Here is a 21202-nt window from a genome sequence, read left to right on the forward strand (position 1 = left end):
AATTTGATATGACATGGCCTGGCTTCCTACAAAAATTACATGTAACCCTGCTAAACTGTCTATCAGTAAATGTATGGTGAGACCTTCGGTGAGTAGTGTTCGAATTAACAGGTCTTCTTTGATCACCTTATTTGTCAAAATTTTGAGCCTGTTTTGGTGGGCCTGAATTTGAGTCAAATGAACCGCTGGAAAAGGGTTGAGGCTTTCTAAATGTAGACGGCTTTTTCTGAAATGAGACCTTATGTGTAAGTGTGTAAGTATCGGCTATAGTGGCTGCTGCTTCTAATGTATCAGCCTCTTTGTCCTCAATGAAAGTTCTGACATCATCATTAATACACCTTTTAAAGTCTTCAATCAGAATAATCTAATAATCTAATCAGAATAAAGTTGAAAGTTTCAACTTTTCATAATCATTATCTACGCTTTTAGCATAACACCATCGCTCAAACAATTGTTCCTTCTGCCTAGCAAATTCAATGTAAGTCTGATCTCTTTTCTCAAAATTTCTAAATTTCTGCCGATAGGCCTCTGGCACAAGCTCATATCTTTTTAAAATAACATCTTTCACAAAATCATAATCTGCAGCCTGTTCTGTTGATAACTCTGTGTATATATCCATAGCTTTGCCAGTTAACGCACTCTGTAAAAGGGTAGTCCAAAACGTTTTAGGCCACTCTAAATTTTAAGCAATCTTCTCAAACTGTAGAAAATATTTATCTACATTAGTCTCACGAAATTGTGGCACCAATCTTATGTTTCTAGCGACGTCAAATTTTGGAGGGATATCAGAAAAACTTAAGCCAGACCTATCTCCTTCTAGTTTCCTTGCTTCAATTTCGCTTTGAAGTCTCAATTTCTCCAATTCGAACACTCTTTCATTTTCCCTTTCTCTAAACAACCTTTCATTTTCCCTTTCTTTAAACAATCTTTCACCTTCCTTTTCTTTAAACACTCTTTCATCTTCCTTTTCTTTAAACAATCTTTCATTTTCCTTCTCTTTAAACAATCTTTCTTTTTCATTTTCTTTTTCTTTAAACAATCTTTCATCTTCCTTTTCTTTAAACAATCTTTCATTTTCTTTTTCTTTAAACAATCTTTCTTTTTCATTTTCTTTAAACAATCTTTCATTTTCCTTTTCCTTCAGTTCTAACTCCTTCATCTGGGATCTGTCCGCGCAGAGAAAATCAGACTGTATGCATGCCGGGATACTCGAAAGAAAAATGCGATACTTTTTGTTGTATAATGTAAAGCCACAATATGTTATTTGGGACAATGGTTGTGGTGCTGACGTCTGGAAGCATACATAATCTTTGTAACATGATCTTCCTGAAGTATTTACTTGCTTATTTGTTTGGTTGGTTTCTTTTACGCTGTACTCAAGAATATTTGACTCATACGACGGGGGCCAGCATTATGGTGGGGGGAAACCAGGCAGAGCTTGGAGCAAGCCCACGACTATCTGCAAGATGCTGGCAGACCTTCCCACGTACGGCCGCAGAGGAAGCCAGCATGAGCTGGACTTGAACTCACCACCACGGTATTGGTGGTAGGGTTTCTGTATGTTCTCAGTATTTTGTGTGTGGTCAGTTACTGAAAGAAGTTCATCAATATATATTCCAATGACCGTGTTATTGCGCATGTGATTCGCTTCGTACCGATTATAGCGGTTTGATAGATGTCAATCCAATTAAACTTTTGTGGCGATCAATCAGTGTGTTAACGTCAACATAGACATTATAGTTTTGAAATATAATTCATTATAGGAGTTTTTATTGTCGCGACTTGCCAATGTGTACCCATAATCACCAGTTTGGTGTCAAGCTATCGCCATGCACCTGTAATACCGACAGCCTTTTTCGTTGAGCTCGTTCTGTTCCGTTCTTTACACATACTAAGCAAGCCATTTCACTTTAAAGGAAAAAACCGGATGAAAATAATGAGTGAGGGCGTGAGTGCTTGGGGTTAAACGTCGTACTCAACAATTTTTCAGTCATATGACGACGAAGGAATCATTAGGGTGCATGTACGTGTAATGTGCCTCCTTGTTGCAGGGCGGATTTCCACCGCTCTTTTATTTAGTGCTGCTTCACTGAGACGACTTACCGAAGGCAAGTAAGCCGCCCAGCCCGAGCCATTATACTGATACGGGTCATCCAGTCGTTCCACTATCCCCTTCATGCCGAACGCCAAGCGAGGAAGTTACAACTTCCTGTTTTAAAGTCTTAGGTGTGACTGGATCAAGGATTGATCCTGGATCTACCGGTCCCGAAGCGGACGCTCTACCAACTGTGCTATCCGGGCCGGTGAAAATAATGAAGCAAACATCAAAAGAAAGCCAGCTGAAAATTATCTCTAAAATTTACATATTTATTTTGACTTTTTTTTTCGCGGAATTAAATGCTGTCACTGTTAAACGCTTGACTGTGTGAACAATACTGCCAGTGGCAAGGCACTCTAGGGTCCCATAACATTCCTTCATTAATTTCACCTTGTAGGACCATACTGATTAAAAAAATAACATTACATAAGTAATTTTTTACTTGTGGGTAATAAGAAATATTCCAACATTGAAAGTGGTGCTCAGTATGGAGAGAAACTTCAGAATACCTAAACATTATTATTGTTAAAAAGTTAAAAATTAATTTGAAATTTTTGGACAGTTTTCAGCTGATTGTGATGAGCTATGTGTATTATTTTTATTTTAGCTTTCTTTCACTTTAAGACTCAGTTCTACATTTATTGTTTTTTTTTTTTTGCCTTAGATACACGGTATACAATGTAGTTTTCATCGGAAAACGCCCTGATAAGCATGACTTGCTCTGCATACCATGTTGTCAATTGTTGTCTGTAAATTATAACTAAGCCACGGTGTTAAAGAGTTAGGACTTTACAAATTAGATATCCGAAATTTTTGCAAAACTGCTGGAACATGATTAAACTAGTGACAGGAATACATGTACATATTGATACCACTGTCTTCATCACTCTTGGTTTCAGAATGTGCGAATGGTTTTTGGGGCGGGGACTGTGCTTTGGAGTGTGGTAACTGTTATAACGGTAGTGTATGTAACAAGACGTCTGGGGAATGTCCCGTTACCCTGGGGAATTCATCGTGTGCACCTGGATACGTGTATACAGACATAACGTGTCTCACCCGTGAGTACATCATATGTAGACATAACATTGCACTATATCAGTTTGATATTATCAAATCTGTTTCTAGCTGCGACAAGTCACTGTGTCAGTCACTCTCGTCGAATTTGTGACATCCTATCCTTTGAAGGGACACATTGCGGACGGGGAAAAATGTGCTGTTATTTAAGACGCTCTCTCCATAAAGTTGAAGTCTACTGACATTTGTCTGACTTTGAGTGAACAATGAAATGTTCAGTTTTATCCGGGGCTTCCCTTCAACCATAAATTCACTAACGTCTCTATATTTAGATGATGGACGATGGCGCACTTTTTTGACTGGGTTATCTTCCCTTGTTGTCTAGACGACGGGAGATGTTTGGCGAACTTCAAATATCGGAGACCTACCATGTAACTTCAGTTATGTGGTACAGTTCGTTGAGAATTAAGAATTCTTTATAATACATTATCGATAAAAAGGAAGATCCTATATAGTCTACTAGACCTCAATATAATTCGCTTTCAATGTGTCATTGTTCATATGTGCGATCCACAAGCAAAGGTTGTGTATCGTGGGAATCTTTGTGCTGCCTGATTTACATGTTATCTCGCTTTACACCAGTGACGAATTTCCCCTCTTCAGTTCTCTTAATTGTAATTTTTCGGAAATTATAGGCCGAGGCGGTCTAGTTAGGAGTCAAATGCAACTCATTTTTACATTTAGTTTAAAGGTACAGACCGCATGAAATCGGCGTGGGCATCACTAAATACATCACTTAAAACTAGACATAAATGTACTTTAATTTATTTTTTTTAGATTTTTGTGAAAAGAATTAAAGGCGCCCAAACATTTTAATTCTAGGGTGCGCTTTACGGACCAAACTATCAGAGGTTACGAACTCTGACATCGCAGGAAATTTTTTCGACTTTAATAACGACACTGAATGTTAGAATAACTCTTTTTACCCATGAGCGAAAGATTACTGAAATAATGTTACCAAAAAATGTCTTCCTTCTGGTGAACATCAGGAAAAAGGAGGATGTGACGTCAGAGTTCCTAGATACCGTCAGTATGGCTCATAACGCCCACCATAGTTTTCAAACATTTGAATGCCTTTCAACATTCTTAAAAAAATCTGAAAATCTGCCCCTTCAACATAGACCATTGACGTAACGTGTGTCCTTTATGCAACACGGCATCGAGTTTTGTCATAGCTATTGCGAATGCTACACAACGCTGAACACTTGTTTTACACTCCCTTAGCGTGCGAATCCGGATCATGGGGAGACAACTGCTCCCAGCAATGTAACCAAGGCTGTGGAACACCATGTAACATTACCAATGGGTTATGTCAGAGAGGATGCCCTGACGGCTTTGTGGATGACAACTGTAAAGGTACATAAATATACTTACTTACCTTTATTTATTTAATTGATGTTTTACGCCGTACTCACGAATATTTCATTTATGCGACCGCGGCGAGTATTGTATGGTGGGATGAAACCAGACAGAGCGGGCGTTCTATGTCTGCTGTTTAATTTTCAGAAAAGCGATTGTCTTTTCATTTTTTTATGAAAAAGTAACCGTAAACACGTTGCGTGGGGGGGGGGGGGGGAGGCGGGAACCAGTAATGTGTTGTTAATGTTCATGTTGTTGTTTTTTTTTTGGAGGGGGGGGGGGGTGGCTCCGTGGCTCATTTGCTTAGTGCGCTAGCGCAGCATAATGACCCAGGAGTCTCTCACCAATGCGGTCGCTGTGAGCTCAAGTCCAGCTCATGCTGGCTTCTTCTCCGGCCGTACGTGGGAAATTCTGACAGCAACCTACGGATGGTCGTGGGTTTTCCGAGGGCTCTGCTCGGTTTCCTCCCACCATAATGCTGGCTGTCGTCGTATAAGTGAAATGTTCTTGAGTACGGCGTAAAACACCAATCAAATAAATAAATAAATCTATTACCAATTTTTGTTACTCTTGTTGTCATTACTGCAGTCCCAATTTCAAACATGATGATCGCGAAAGTCGCAGGGAGCGTGACTGGTGTTCTTGTAGTCTGTGCCGTTGTTGTTGCAGTAATCATCATTTACAGGTAATTCGGTTAAACGCGTTACTTCTGTTAACACCTTCTCTCAAGCAAAGATGTTTAAAGGAGCGGATTATTCCAGTGATTTTGTACACGTACTGTTACGGGACTGGTTGACCCAGTGTCAGTATAATGTGATTGGGTGGGGTGGTTGATAGTTCAGTGGCGGCAGAACTTTGGCAGCGTGGATGGGCGGGTCGCGGGTCAAAACAGCGCCAGCTGAATTGTCAGTGTTTGTAGTTATGTAACGAAATTCTGGCGCCAGGATCATGAATCTGCCTCAGACTTATTGAGTGCTATAAAACGAAAAGTATGGTTTTAAGGATTAGGAAACAAAAGATATGCCAAAACAAAACAATTGAGAACATTTTTTCGCTGTTAAGGCATAGTTTATATTAATGTTATTAATCCTTCTGTTTTATGCATGTATTGCGTCAGTGGTCGGGAACATACTGAGAACGCAGGAACAGCTTAGCGCCCCCAACGCGGGTTCCCCAGTTCGGGTTGTTACCTCAAAGAAGGTGTTTTTTTAACAGATATCCCTATTGACACCACAACAACAAGCTACTTAATTTCCGGTCGAGACTTGAGAAAATTGTGGCTTAAAACCCTCTTTATCCCCCCCACCTACACACACACTTAATAAGAAAGCGGACAAGCTTTTGGGTCCTTGAATAGGTCAGGCCACACCCCATACTGCATATTAAAGAAATTAAAGCCAAGCGATTTATGTAGACTTTAAGTTAAATTTTGTCTAAACTTTGGTATTACCCTTAAACTTAGATTTGAATTTAGCCACAAATTATCAATCTGTCATGAAGATCTCAGATAACTCTTAGTATTACTAAGTAATTAAATAAATGTCTTATTAAGTTTAAGACGGCTTCCTAGTTCTGGGGCCAGCTGGACCCGATGGTCTCGTCCGTGTGGTTGTCTTTGAAGATAATAGGAATTAGCATGCTAATGATTATTGTATATATTATACATAAACATGCACCAGTATTCTATGTATCCCGATAGGGTTATTTTGATCAGTCAGTTGTACAGCACAAAAACTTACCACCCACCCCTCCCATCCTCAACAAACAAAACCAAAAAGGCATGCGAGTTAAAATGTTTACAAGTTCTGCCCTACATCCAAACGTCTCTGTGTTGTTTAAAGGAGAAGAAAACTTAAAAATATGACACTATAGGCTGAAAAGAGCACATTTCCACCTGGTGGTGCCGGCTGCATATTTTTGCGACTTTTCCTCGACATACACGTAAAGCCTGAAAACGGCAATGTTGGCATAAATCGCTGAGTCCATGGCGTTCTCCATCTTCAACACCCTAAAATTTATGCTGGGAGTGTGTTGCCTCTCAGCCAATGAATGTCGTTAAAACTGACGGCTTGTTCGTGTAAACTCGGAACCTACGTCCAACATTCCGGCTTCCCGATCATCAAGCGGAAAACGAACTGTACTGTTCGCTATCTTTTGGGAAGAAGAGTTCTACCGAAAATGTACGAACTGCACTTCGGTTTCCGACAGCAATTCTCTTAACACAGAAGACTTCAGGACTAGTACTTAGGCCAAATGGAATCGCCCAGAGCAGATTTTGGCGCTGAATTTATTCATAATTTATCAGCTTGAGGTACATATTGGAATTTTTTATGGCGTGCCCCTGCATGGTAAATGGTATTTGATTGATATTTAAATTTTCTTCTCCTTTGATCAGGAGGCGTCATCCGTCAACAAATAAGTCACAGGCCCACGTTTCCCTGTCAGTGAGGACAATGGGTGACATTCAACCAGATGTCGAGGATCAACAGAGCAATAGAGGTAAGAAAATAAAAGCCAACAGTTCTTTAAAGTCACACTAAAGAAGACAAATTTTGAGAGAAGCCTAAAGCAGGGAAATAAAAATAACCACTTGTCATTTAGCCACACAGTTGGTTACCTTATTCACTATAAGCACGAGATATATCAACCCTGACTTTTAAAAGTCTAACATACCAAACTTAGAGACATAAATTAAGAACAAAGTAGCTTTTTTATTGGTTAACTGTTAAAAGAGTGGCTGTATGGTCACTGAAGATTTTACATCTACATGACAGGTAATTGCATTCGGTAGGGGAGTTTTGAGTTCGAAGCTGTTAATCATATTAGCAATGTTGATTTAACTTTCAGAATATGAAGCAGAGGACCCGGAAGTTCACGTAGCCCCAGAGGATCCCGAGGCAACAACGTACGAGAATCACTTGAGCACGTCAGTTCCTGTAGAGGAATTTTGGGACTACATCCAAGAGAAAATGGCAGCCGATGGTTTCAAAGCCGAGTTCGCGGTAAGCTGTTAGATTATTTTGCTGTATTAGACATGGTGACTTAAAAATACATGCGCTAAATCACGACACATTTCAACAATGTATTCATTAGTTAACGCCTGAACATCTGCTGTTAACATTTATTAACGATAACAACCTGAATGCGGATGGTCGAGGAATTTACTCGGGTTTGGCCCGGTTTCCTCCCAGCATTATGCTGGTCGCTTTCTTACAAGTGAAACATTCTCTTGAATGGCAAAGACCAAACAACCAACTAAATGAATGTTAAAACCAATATATAGGTCTTGGTTAACGCTGACCATTATGACTTTAACGTACACGTAAATATCGCTGTGAGGAAAATATTTTGAACTCATTGTCTTTTGCTTACATATTATGCTTAAGCTATTGTTGCTTTTTTTTTGTTAGAAATTTCCCGCCGGACTCCATGCCAAAGCTGAAGTGGCAAACCTTCCATACAACAAGGCTAAAAGTCGCTACAAGAATCTTGTCGCATGTAAGCATCTGTGTTTGGTAATAAAGTGAAGAAGCAATATAGCAATAATTACAGTAACACATCAAGCAATAAGCCTTCAGTGGTATTGGGTCCATTTATCCAGTCTAAACCATATGCCTTATTTCCCCTATACTGAATATCCTTAATTAGGACCGACATGTATAGCCATCCAATTAACACTTGCAATAAATGATATTCCGTCATATGCCCAATAGCTTTAAATTTTAATTGCGCACCCATAAAAAGGTTAGGTCAGATCCGAAAGCAAAGATTTACTTTTTTTGGATGAAAAAAACCCTGTATTTTTATCTGTATTATCGTTGAAATCTTTCTTTCTGCATCATCTGAATGCATTTTTTTATATCTTTGATCCACAAATCATACAAATATATGCCCTGTTGCAAGCTAGTTACATGTACAACCCGTTGTTATGATATTCAAAACAATACTATCCTGTTAACTGCGTCCTTGTGACAAACTCTTGCTAATGCAGTGTCTTAGACCGTCCCATGACAAGACCACCCTTATCCTTTTTTGTGTGAAGTGAGAGACGTTCAAATATTTATAGTCATTGAAATATGCATGTATTAAATAAAATTAACCATCTTTTAAACAGTTGTCACAGGGACCCGTGGGTAGAATTTAACGGTATTAGTCCCCGAACTGCAGACAGTGGATCCCCCCCCCCCGGCCCTCGCGTCTGTCAATCCATCTATCAAGTCAGTCAGTCAGTTAGGAAACACTTTTCGGACAACTGTCGTATAACACTTCCATCGTATTAAACTGATACCTTACGTAACGCTTCACTCTGACTAATTTCCTTGGGCAAACCTCTGTAACCTTCGATCTGTTTTTACCGATATGGATAAAAAGTCTTGAGAGAGTACACCAAGTTACAGGTCAGTCTCAAGTTTCAGGGGTTTCGTCCGTTTTCTACAACATTATGGCAGTTCCCTTGTGGACGTTGTGGACATAAATATAGCTATCTAACACTTAAAAAACACGTTCATGTTTTGTAGAAGCAATACTTCCAGAATTCTTGTTTTCCATCACTACTTCCAATTTTATTTTTTTTCAGATGACCACTCTCGTGTCGTCTTGAGACTCCATGGACCCAATGACAAATCGGATTACATAAACGCCTGTTACATTGACGTAAGATTGAGTGCTAGTCTCATTAACATATATCCTTTTGTCTTAATGTTATGCCTTACTCTCATCTGTTCTTATTTACGCCTACCATCTTGGTAACAATATATATATAGCCTACGTTGTCTTAGTCTGTACCTAACGCTATAAATACTTAAACGTCTTAACACCAGCTAAATTTCTATTCAGCTAATTTAATATGGAAGGATTAGATATAAATATGGTAGATTCCGTCTATACACACCACGGGTGCTGAGAAAAGAACTATATTGTCTGAAAGAAACTGTCAAAAGAAGTAAGAGTCAGTGGTAGGATTAGTGGAAATTGTATCTAAAATATCCTCACTCCTTTTTATTTAGATTTGTTCACTGGATTGGACAGAGGCAAATGTTCTGATAGTATGTTGAACGTCGTGAATCCTATTGATAATGCTTAAAGTGCCGTCATAGTGACATTTTTTTCTGGCCAGGATTCAAGCAGTCAAGGAGTTCGTTTGTTTTTTCCTTTGGCTTTTTGTCATGCCCAGACAAACAATACAATCAGTACAATTCACAAGAATCTTGTTTAGCTCTAATTATAAAAGGTATTGAAATATTGTGGCGACATATATTACAATACATCCAAAATATTTCACTACTACATGCCACTCAATTAAAACTTAAATCTTAAAAAACAACTAAAGGTTTTTCCATACACATTTTTAGTCTAAACTAACACTCACTTCAGGTAAACGGTTCTTCCCCTTTCACTGTTGACGCATTACATTTCAGGGTTACAACCAGCCTAAGAAATTCATCGCCTCTCAAGGTAAAGATCCCCTTTTTCACTCTTAATCTGACCATGTAAATCTTTACGTATAGTAGTATATAGTAGTATAGTATCTATACTCATCATGTCCTTAGAAAAAATGTGGACAATTCACAAGGGTTAGACGAGCTACACAGTAACAACTGTGGTATAACCAGGATGGACAAAATTCTCCTTGTCAACCCCTCAATGCTCTTTGCCCTCTACTCCTTGAAGAATTTATGCACAGGGCTGAGCGCCGAAAGGTTAGAGCAAGGAAACATAACTGGCTGGCCCGGTGTCAGCATAATGTGACTGGGTGGGGGTTGGGGGGGTGGGGGGTGGGGGGGTCATGTCTTGTGTCTTCGATATGACTACTGGCGGCAGTATGGAGTCGCCCTGGCACAAGAAGACAAAATGTATGTGTACACACCTAATGACTCCTCGTCGTCATATAACTGAAAAATTATTAAGTACGGTGTTAAACCTCAAGCATACATATGTACGTATAAAATTGTAAAATTATTTTGATTAATGTTAAAATTATGGTGATGAGAAAAAAAACTAACGATCTTCCTGATCGCAATAAAGTGTCTCGGCTAGTCACGGTGCCACGTTCAACATATTTTATGCCGTCGTATTTATTAGGTCATTATCAGTATAAAAGGAGGATCTTCCAAATAAAAAGATAACGATTTTATTCGCCATAAAGAAAGTCGTGCCTCATAAATGATATGGTGTATTGTTTTACCTGATGCTCACCCACGTCATCTTGGGCTGTTCACGTTTACATGTATCTTCACAGGTCCTACCGATCTCATCATAAACGACTTCATGCGCATGCTCTGGGAACAAAACGTGGGTAAAATTGTCATGATGACAAACCTGATCGAAGCAACTAAGGTATTTCTAATAGCATATTCCATTGTGCATGTACTGCTCTTAAGACAAAAACAAATGCCTGTGTTTCAAATAGTTCTTAGATAGGGTATTCTATCAGCCCATTGGTATGAGCTGCGTCACTCCTGATTCAGGCCATTCCTACATCAAAGGTAACATAACTTGAAATATATGGATCACAACTTCTATATATTGAGTGAGCCATGTTTCGGTATAGGGACTAATACACTTATCAAGCATAATGACCGGCATTAGTACCTATACCGAAACGTTGCTCACTGAATAGGCAGAAGTTGTGATCCATATATTTGTTATGTTATCCAGTTCAACTTCTAAATGCCATTGAATGAAGTCTTACATCAAAGGTGACGTCGTTTTCACATAAGTATTTGAATAGCTAGTTGATAATATTGAAATGACGAATTGGCTTAAACAATGAAATCAAGTCAAATGATAAGCAAACTTCAATGGGAGTCTTCTTTCGTTGTCCTTACTATTTTGGTTGTATTGAGTTAATGAATATTTAAAATTGTATAATGAATTGAAAGTATACACCAATGATGTCTGCAATTTGCAAAGAGAGTATTTTCCAGTACGTTGTGCCTCAGTCCACGTGTCCTCCGTCATTGGTTTGCGTTTTAGATGAAGTGCAAACAGTACTGGCCGAGCGAAGGCTGTACGCGGTTTGGTGTCATTGAGGTTACCCTGCTTGACGAGGAGGTATATGCGAATTACGCAATTAGAACACTGGAGCTAAGTCACACAAAGGTAGGCCTGATCAATGTCATTGGTACACTCATTGAACTGCACAATTAGAACACTGGAGCGGAGTCACACTAAAAGAGATCCCATCGACATTATCGGTACACTCATTGAACTACACAATTAGAACACTGGAGCGGAGTCACACTAAGAGAGATCTGATCGACATTATCGGTACACTCATTGAACTACACAATTAGAACACTGGAGCGGAGTCACACTAAGAGAGATCTGATCGACATTATCAGTACACTCATGGAACTACACAATTAGAACACTGCGGCTGACTCACATCGGAACTAGATGTACACTTATAGAACTACGCAATTAGAGCAGCAAGGCTAAGCTGCACTCAGGTAGTTGTGATCGACACAGTAGGTACACTTATAGAATGACACACTTAGAACACCGGTAGTGGCTCACACTGAGGTAAGTGGGATCGACAGTATCTGTACACTTGTAGACCTACGCAGTTAGAACACCGAGGGAAGAAGGTGGAACCCACGTTGACAATAGCTGTACACTAATAGAACTACTCAATTAGAACACTATAGCGGTGTCACACTAAGGTAGGTCTGATCTACACAATTAGAGAATTAAATCAGTGGTGCTCAGTCACATCGACACTATTGGAGTACACTGACAGAGCTGCACAATTAGAACACTGGTGCTGAGTCAGACTAGGGTAGGACTGATCGACACAATCTGAACAATTAGAGAATTAGATCAGTGGTGCTCAGTCACATCGACACTATATGAGTACACTGACAAAACTGCACAATTAGAACACTGGTGCTGAGTCACACTAGGGCACATATAGGTCTGATCGACACTATCTGAACAATTAGAGTTAGAACAGTGGTGCGCAGTCACATCGACACTAAAACAGTACATTGACAGAGCTGCACAATTAGAACACTGGTGCTGAGTCACACTAGGGTAGGTCTGATCGACACCATCTGAACAATTAGAGAAATAGATCAGTGGTGCTCAGTCACATCGACACTATAGGAGTACACTGACAGAACTGCACAATTAGAACACTGGTGCTGAGTCACAATAGGGCACATATAGGTCTGATCGACACTATCTGAACAATTAGAGTTAGAAAAGTGGTGCGCAGTCACATCAGCACTATAACAGTACACTGAGAGAACTGCACAATTAGAACACTGGTGCTGAGTCACACTAAGGTACATATAGGTCTGGTCGACACTATTAGAGAATTAGATCAGTGGTGCTCAGTCACATCGACACTATAGGAGTACACTGACAGAACTGCACAATTAGAACACTGGTGCTGAGTCACACTAGGGTAGGTCTGATCGACACCATCTGAACAATTAGAGAATTAGTGGTGCTCAGTTACATCGACTCTATAGGAGTACACTGACAGAACTGCACAATTAGAACATTGGTGCTGAGTCACACTAAGGTAGGTCTGATCGACACTATTTGTACTTTTATAGAAATACACAAATGCAACACTGGTAGTTACATGTAGTAATATCGACACAAGGTGTACACTAACTATACACTTAGAGCACTATAGCCGAATAACAAGGTAGGTGACCACACACCACTTTCCAGTATTCCCGTCATCGTTTGCTCGCATGTATCCCTGTATACCCTTTGTAACTTTGCACATGTAAGAAAGTGTTCAAAATACTTGTACATATAGTTCATTATTGCATGATTACCCTCAATTCTCAATTTCTGTCCAAAATGTCTGTAGGTTATTTATTTATTTACTTATTTATTTATTTGATTGATGTTTTAAAGCGTACTCAAGAATATTTCACTCATACGACGGCGGTCAGCATTATGGTGGGAGGAAACCCAGGACCATCCGCAGGTTGCTGGGAGACCTGCCCACATATGGCCGGAGAGGAAGCCAGCATAAGCTGGACTTGGTAGAGGGGATTTAGCACGCTAGCGCGGCGCAATGACCTAAGGCCCTTTCACCAGTACGGTCGCTGTGAGTACAAGTCCGTCTCTTTGCTGGCTTCCTCTCCGGCCGCACATGGGAAGGTCTGCAGCAACATGTGAATGGTCGTGGGTATCGTCCTGGCTCTGTCCGGTTTCCTTCCACCATAATTCTGGCTGCCGTCGTTTAAGTGAAATTTTCTTGAGTACGACGTAAACTACCAATCAAATAAATAAATAGATTCTTCCAACATGCCCAGAGTTTCCCCAAAATGTAATTGTAACATATGTACAATATATTGGTATTATAACACAATCAAAGACGAGGATACAAGATGAGAATCTGCCTATAAGATGAGCAAATTCTGTTGGCTGTTGGTTTATGCTTTCCTTACCGCCTTTACTTGTGTCACGCATCTGATCGGAAAATTTCCTCAGGTGAAAAACAAGACGAAGATTCTGAAACAGTTTCACTTCTTGGCTTGGCCAGATCACGGGGCACCTTCTGATGCCACAATTCTGCTTGACTTTCGAGATAAGGTTCTGGAGTACAACTCGACTTTACCTGGACCAATTCTCGTCCATTGCAGGTAGGCGTGGGAACAAACAATCCAGATCAACCTAGAAACAAACATTTTGAAATGGAATGCTAGTTCTGAAATAAACACCACTTTTGAGTTCTTCATCTGAATCAAACATTTTATACTTTTGCACTAATCACGCAGATTACGTATGAAATATAAATTATCCATTGTTGAAAAACAAATGATCGAGGGTGTATAGGAAATCTAACACCTTCATTCTTTGTTTCTTAAATTCGCAAAGAGTAGAATATCTCATAAGTACATATGGCCAAAGTGTGCAGGATCTGTGAAAAGTCATAATGATGTGCACTAATTCCACTCAAAAATAAACCATAAATATTTCAGATTCGCGATATCTTTTAAACTAGGATGCAAGTAAAATGAATATTGATTAAGTTTCCGCGTCTAGAATAATGTCTTGTCTTTCTAGCATCAATGATGCCTGTTTTCATGGCTCCGTGTTAATTCCTTTCTCTATATACGCATTCTTCTTATTTACAGGGGTGGGGGGTGGGGGCTCCGTGGCTCAGTTGGTTAGCGGGATAACGCAGCGTAATGACCCAGTAGTCTCTCACCAATGCGGTCGCTGTGAGTTCAAGTCCAGCTCATGCTGGTTTTCTCTCCGGCAGTAACTGGGAAGGTCTTGCAGCAACTTGCGGATGGTCGTGGGTTTCCACCCACCATAATGCTGACCGCCGTCGTATGAGTGAAATACTCTTGAGTACGGCGTAAAACACCAATCAAATAAAAAAAATATTATTTTCGGGAGGGAACGAATTAAACTTTCTTTTGCAGATTGATCTTGCGCTTTTGGACGTCGATTATGGTTGAAAATTGACATGAAAATGTTTGCTTTCCAAAAGAAGAACACATGCGCAGTTGATATTAATCCTGACGTGATTCAAGACACGTTCTGTGTTAGATCGGGATTGATAGCACCCAGACTTCATTTAAAACCTATGTCCATGTGGTTGTAAAGTATAGTACGGCATGGCATGACCTCAGCGGTGTCAGTCCTTTAGTTGAATTGTGGTAGTTACCGGCGACATTGTCTCTCAAAAGGCACAGCCAAGTCTTTAAATCTTTTTCAAGGTAAACCTTCAAAGTGCGCATGCCCGTTATTAAAGAAGCGATCTTGTCAAGAGTTGGGATATCTGTTGTGGAGTACTTTTTGCCTAATGATTTGATTCTACCTGTTGTACGCATGCGTGTCTTGGAACAGTGCTGGGATTGGACGCACGGGAACGTTCATAGCTCTGGATTACCTGATCAATCAGGCTAAAGAAGAGAATGTGGTGAATGTGCCGGCCTGTGTGATGATTCTGAGACAGCAGCGGGTCAACATGGTGCAGACACAGGTACAATTACTCATAGAAAGACTGCAGATCTGGTTTGGAAATTCCAATCTCCTCTGAGTGTACTGATATACCACAGGAAACGTAATTGTGTAATATAATTAAGACATACAGCATAGAGAGAAAAAACAGAGCAGCGACGACAGTGTGATGCATGTAGCTGCCAAATGATCAGACGTATCCGGTGACATGTGACTTCTTGTCAATTTACCTGAGTTAGGGTATGTTCCCACACCACGGGAATGTTTTCTGAAGGCAATATCTGATCGCACTTAGGTCAAACTTTTTCTACCTTGCACATTATCTGTTATCATGATACTACTTTTCTTCACATCACTTGTTAAAGTTGAAACAAGCATTGTGCATATGTCATCGAAACGATATTTACCTGCAAACATTACTTTTATTGAATGATGAGATAGAAAATAAAAACAATGCGTGATCGTCTCATTGTGCCAAATGTGTGATGGAATAAAACGGAATGACAAGTACTCATAAGATATAACATGTGGTTACATGAATTTTGATCTGACAGGTGTATTCCGAAAGATGATTTAACATTATGCATTGCAGGAAAGTTCTGCTAAAGTATAAAAAAAATTGCCCTCATGTTTACCAGGAACAGTACGAGTTTCTACACGCAGCCCTGGGAGAAGCCTTGGAATTCAGCGACAGTTCAATTCCATCTGTGAACTTTACCACCGTGTACTCTGACCTTTGCACTGTCGACCCCGAGACCGGACAGTCCAAGATGGTAGCACAGTTTGAGGTCTGTTGCGAAAATAGAATAAGAAATATTTGCAAACTGTTGAGGCTACTAGAATTCTAAATTTACTGTCATTTATGCCACCGCTCCCACCATAATGCTGGCCACCATCGTATAAGTGAAATATTCTTCAGTACGGCGTAAAACAGCAATCAAATAAATACATAAAAAAATTAAGCCACCGTGGTATATAAAGTGAAATATTCGTGAATATGGCGTAAAAGTGTGGTCAAGCAAATATACAAATATTGGGAATTACGTGGTACATTACACAGCTAGTCTATTCATGGCTACTGTGGGTCTGTGATGATATTGTTCTGTCCGACACCTCTTTACAAAGTGTTCAAATAAAACATAACATTTTAAAATGGAAGTTATCGCCGTCCGTTTTAGGTCCTCCGGGAACTCTCACAACCCGCGAACAAGATGCAAGTGGAATCAGCCAGACATCCGGACAACATTTCCAAGAACAGATACTCCAAAGTTTTAGCCCGTAAGTCTTTTGTGACAAAGCCTTATTTCGTCGACAGTTGAGGTACACTCTCAACACAACAGGGTTTGTATGTCGATATCAACTTCTGATTTAATAATGTGTTAGACACCGTTTCCATGTGCCCTCTAAACATCCTTGTAAAGTATGTGAAAACTCATAGCTCATCTCGCTGTTCAGCAGCGTATACCGTTAAGGTATCGTTATCAGAGAGGTCAATCTGCAAAGTAATGATTTGTTCAACTCTCAGACAGTAATAACCGAACAGTTTTAAATAAATTAAATACATATAATAAAATAGTCTAATCTTAGACTAAATAGTAAAACATTTTTACAGCATATAAAACAATGTAGGTAACAACAAAATATAGATTCCTTTGGAGATTAGAGCAGACACAACACCTTTCCAAACACACACAATCTCAGTAGGAAGTCTCAGCATATAGAGGTAGATCCACTGATTCTCGTGAATTCCTAGAGTGAAAGATAACACTGACATCCAGATGACAATCAGCAGTACTCAAGGCACAATGACAAATGCTTGGTATGCAACCTTCCTATCAGTCACAGACTCTACACTTGATTTTTGATCAGCGGAAATGCCCCAAATTTATATACATTTACAGTGAGCATCCAGAAAGATGGCTCGCCTTAAATGTGCTCGAGAGCAGGGTCGGCGTTCCCCGGTAAAGAGCTCAAACACCTACCTGGTTAGCATCAAGCCCCTGTAACTTCCCATTTCACATCATTCTTTTTCGTCAGTTGGTGCGATTAAGGGCTGTTTTTCTTTCCTTGTATTCAGAGTGTTACAACATTCTCCCCACGTTGTTCGTGGTTCTGTCTTTGGAATTTATGAAGTCTAAGCCTCAGGTACGTGAAGGAAAGCTGTAAACTGCGTAATATGTGTTGCAAATAACACGTTGTTGCAGCACAGCATCTTCGTTGGAGTAAACCTGTGATTGTTGTGTTTCAGTTGATAGCTGCAGGCCATACCTGTCCACGCCAGTGTCCGACTGTAACGACTACATCAATGCTGTGTATCTTCCGGTAAGGATCTCAGACGGGACCCTACAGTGTGGTTTGTATGTTCGAAAGTGGAGAGGTAGTATTAACTGCAAGGTACTTTACCTAGATATTAATACGGTACACTAAGTTAAAACTAACACCGTTTTATTAATCTTCTCTAGGCGTGGTAAAGAGTGTTGTGTGAGTGCTTGGGGTTTAACGTCGTACTTATCAATTTTTCAGTCATATGAAGACAAAGGAATCCTTAGAGTGCATGTAATGTGCCCCCTTGGTGCAGGACGGATTTCCACCGCTCTTTTATCTAGTGCTGCTTTACTGAGGCGCCTTACCGAAGGCAAGTAAACAGCCCCGCCCGAGCCATTATACTGATACGGATCAACAAGTTGTTGCATTGTCCCCTTCATGCTGGACGCCAAGCAAGGAAGTTACAACTTCCTCCTTTAAGGTCTTAGGTGTGACTCGACCCAGGATTGCCCCTGGAACTACCGCTCCCGTGGTAAAGAATAAGATTACATATAATTATGATTCCTTCTCATGACAGAATAGCTGAAATGCCATTATCATTGGTCTTAATTTTTTCAAACTGATTAATTATTTACAACGTATTCATGTATTTGGTCGTTGTATAACGTTATGTTCATTAGAGTGTCCGTGGTAAACCACCAACCTTTGACAGGGGCGGATGGACTTGCCAGTTATAGATATGTACAAGATACTGTTGGGACACAAGTGTTTTTCATCCACTGGCTGCCTCCGTGGCTCACTTCGTTAGCGCGCTAGCGCAGCGTAATGGCCCATTAGCCTCTCACCAATACGGTCGTTGTGAGTTCTAGTCCAGCCCATGCTGGCTTCCTCTCCAGCCGTACGTGGGAAGCTTTTCCAGTAACTTGCAATTGTTCGTGGGTTTCCCCCGGGCAGTGCCCGGTTTCCTCCCACCATAATGCTGACTGACGTCGTGTAAGTGAAATATTCTTGAATACGGCGTAAAACAACAATCAAATAAATAAATAAATTCATCGACTGTTAGGCCATTTTTTGCCCAGGCTCCTACAGTTGCGGGGGCATGGAATTGACCCACATCCACATTTTTGTAGAATGTATATCAAGTCCTAGGTAAAGGACTGATTCCATCGGTCACATGAACCTAGGATTTATTCCATTGCCTCCACGACACTATACTCTATTTCACAAATACAACCTACCTCAAATATAATATATATAGCTGTCCTAGAATGTCACATATCCTAGTGAATGATAAGAAAACATCTTCAGCGCTCGGACATACCCCGTTTCCATTGATAATTTCATGCTTAAATCTGTTTAATGCAATTTTTAATTAGCAGCCTCGTTGATGTATGTGAAGTCGGCAACAAACACACCAAGATCTGGCCCAGGGATCATTAAGCGATCCTAGACTTAAGTCAAGATTTCAAATGACTTTAATATTGCTATTTGTAATGTAAGAAGATCCAAATATTGCTTGACAACGTTAATTCTCGATCAGTTTTTGTGCAATAAATTTCGGCAAATATAATGGAAAGGAACGCACCAGACTTAATGATTAAATTTTTGACTTGAGTCTAAGATAGGTTCGTGATAACTTCCAGAGGTCCTTACGTAGTGATTGATTTATTTATTTATTTGATTGGTGTTTTACGCCGTTCTCAAAAATATTTCACTTATACGACAGCAGCCAGCATTATGGTGGGAGAAAACCGGGCAGGGCCCGAGGGAAACCCATGACCATCTGTAAACCGGCCCGGATAACACAGTTGGTAGAGCGGCCGCTTCGGGACCGGTAGATCCAGGATCAATCCTTGATTGAGTCACACCTAAAACTTTAAAAGAGGAAGTTGTAACTTCCTCGCTTGGCGTTCAACATGAAGGGGATAGTGCAACGAGTGGTTGACCCGTATCAGTATAATGGCTTGGGCGGGGCGGCTTACTTGCCTTCGGTAAGTCGTCTCAGTGAAGCAGCACTTCATAAAAATCCGTCCTGCTACAAGGAGGCACATTACACGTACATGCACCCTACGGATTCCTTTGTCGTCATATGACTGAAAAATTGTTGAGTACGATGTTAAACCCCAAGCACTCTCTCACCCACTCACCATCTGTTAGTTGCTGGCAGAACTATTGATGTGGCTGCCTGGAAACGTGTTCAAGTTCCACTTATTTGAAACTCACTAAATGGCCTCTGCCTTTAGTGTTTTCCCTGGACTCTCTGTTGTAAACAGTAGGAACCTGAATGGCGTATGACGTGTATGAGTTTACCCTTGGGAAATTACAGATGTTTGTGTATTTTTGGTTCAATGAAAATACCGGTTTTTACTTGTAGGGATACAAACAGAAGAGGGGTTTTATCCTAACTCAGACTCCTCTACCCAACACGGTCGTGGATTTCTGGCGTCTGGTCTATGATCACAAAGTCAGTACCATCATCATGTTGGACCGCGTGAAAACAGGGATAAGGTAGGTAGTGTGTCAAATTGACCAGTTGTACAGAAAATGGAATACCCCATAACAGGGGTTAAGGTATGTAGTTTCTCACATTGACCAGTTGTGCAGAAAATGGAATACCCCATAGCAGGGGATAAAGTAGGTAGTTTATCAAATTGAACTTATGCATATCATGGAAGTCCCCCACAACAGAGCATTAGGTACGTAGTTTGTCTCATTGACGACTTGTGCACATAACAGTTTAAGATAAGTAGTCTGTCACGTTGAATACTTGTGCACATAACGGAAGACGCCCAAAACAGGGGATAAGTTGGGTAGTCTATCACATTGACTACTTGTGCAGAAAATGAAAGGCTCCCAAAACAGGGAATAAGATAGGTACCCTGTCAAAGTGTCCACTTGTGCACATAACATGTTAAGATCAATAGTCTGTCACACTGACTACTTGTGCACATAACGGAAGACCCCCAAAACAAGAGATAAGGTAGGTAGTCTGTCAAATTGACCACTTGTGAAAATAATGGAAGTCCCCAAAAACAGAGGATTAGATACGTAGTTTACCACATTGACCCCTTGTGCACATTGCAGGATAAGATAAGTGGTCTTTTACAGTGACCACTTGTGCACATAACGGAAAACAGGGTTATAAGGTAGGTAATGTGTCACACTGAAAGAGGTGCAAATACTGGGAAATCCCAATAATGTAACAGGGAATAATGTAAAGAATGTGTCAGATTGGAAGTTGTGTAGATAATGGAAGACGCTCTAATCAAGGGATCCGCTTCGGTGCGGTAGATCCAGGGTAAATCCTGGATCCACTCACACCACATCAGCATAATGGCTCGGGTTTGGCACCTGACTTGCCATCGGTAAAGCAGGACGCGTAGCGGTTATGTCGAAAAGTTTGACAAAACCTTAAGATCGTGAGCGACTGGCGGGGTCTCATCAGATTCAGTTTCGTTGCGCGTG

General features: G+C 40.4%; 1 protein-coding gene across 1 annotated transcript in view; it reads left to right on the forward strand.

Moving 5' to 3' along the window:
• The window catches only part of LOC135481296 (receptor-type tyrosine-protein phosphatase kappa-like), a 31563-nt gene extending 10732 nt beyond the window's left edge, over positions 1 to 20831 (forward strand). Inside the window, exons 5-21 of the mRNA XM_064761143.1 lie at positions 2998 to 3156; positions 4397 to 4528; positions 5120 to 5216; positions 6927 to 7030; positions 7379 to 7533; positions 7942 to 8029; positions 9108 to 9184; positions 9949 to 9985; positions 10770 to 10867; positions 11507 to 11632; positions 13991 to 14142; positions 15359 to 15494; positions 16111 to 16260; positions 16651 to 16750; positions 17721 to 17794; positions 20112 to 20245; positions 20822 to 20831. Coding sequence (XP_064617213.1) covers positions 2998 to 3156; positions 4397 to 4528; positions 5120 to 5216; positions 6927 to 7030; positions 7379 to 7533; positions 7942 to 8029; positions 9108 to 9184; positions 9949 to 9985; positions 10770 to 10867; positions 11507 to 11632; positions 13991 to 14142; positions 15359 to 15494; positions 16111 to 16260; positions 16651 to 16750; positions 17721 to 17794; positions 20112 to 20245; positions 20822 to 20831 — 1829 coding nt within the window. The remainder of the gene's footprint in view (positions 1 to 2997; positions 3157 to 4396; positions 4529 to 5119; positions 5217 to 6926; positions 7031 to 7378; positions 7534 to 7941; positions 8030 to 9107; positions 9185 to 9948; positions 9986 to 10769; positions 10868 to 11506; positions 11633 to 13990; positions 14143 to 15358; positions 15495 to 16110; positions 16261 to 16650; positions 16751 to 17720; positions 17795 to 20111; positions 20246 to 20821) is intronic.
• The last annotated feature ends 371 nt before the right edge of the window (positions 20832 to 21202 follow it).

Source organism: Liolophura sinensis, unplaced genomic scaffold (genome assembly GCF_032854445.1).
Source record: "Liolophura sinensis isolate JHLJ2023 unplaced genomic scaffold, CUHK_Ljap_v2 scaffold_15, whole genome shotgun sequence".
Lineage (NCBI taxonomy): Eukaryota > Metazoa > Mollusca > Polyplacophora > Chitonida > Chitonidae > Liolophura > Liolophura sinensis.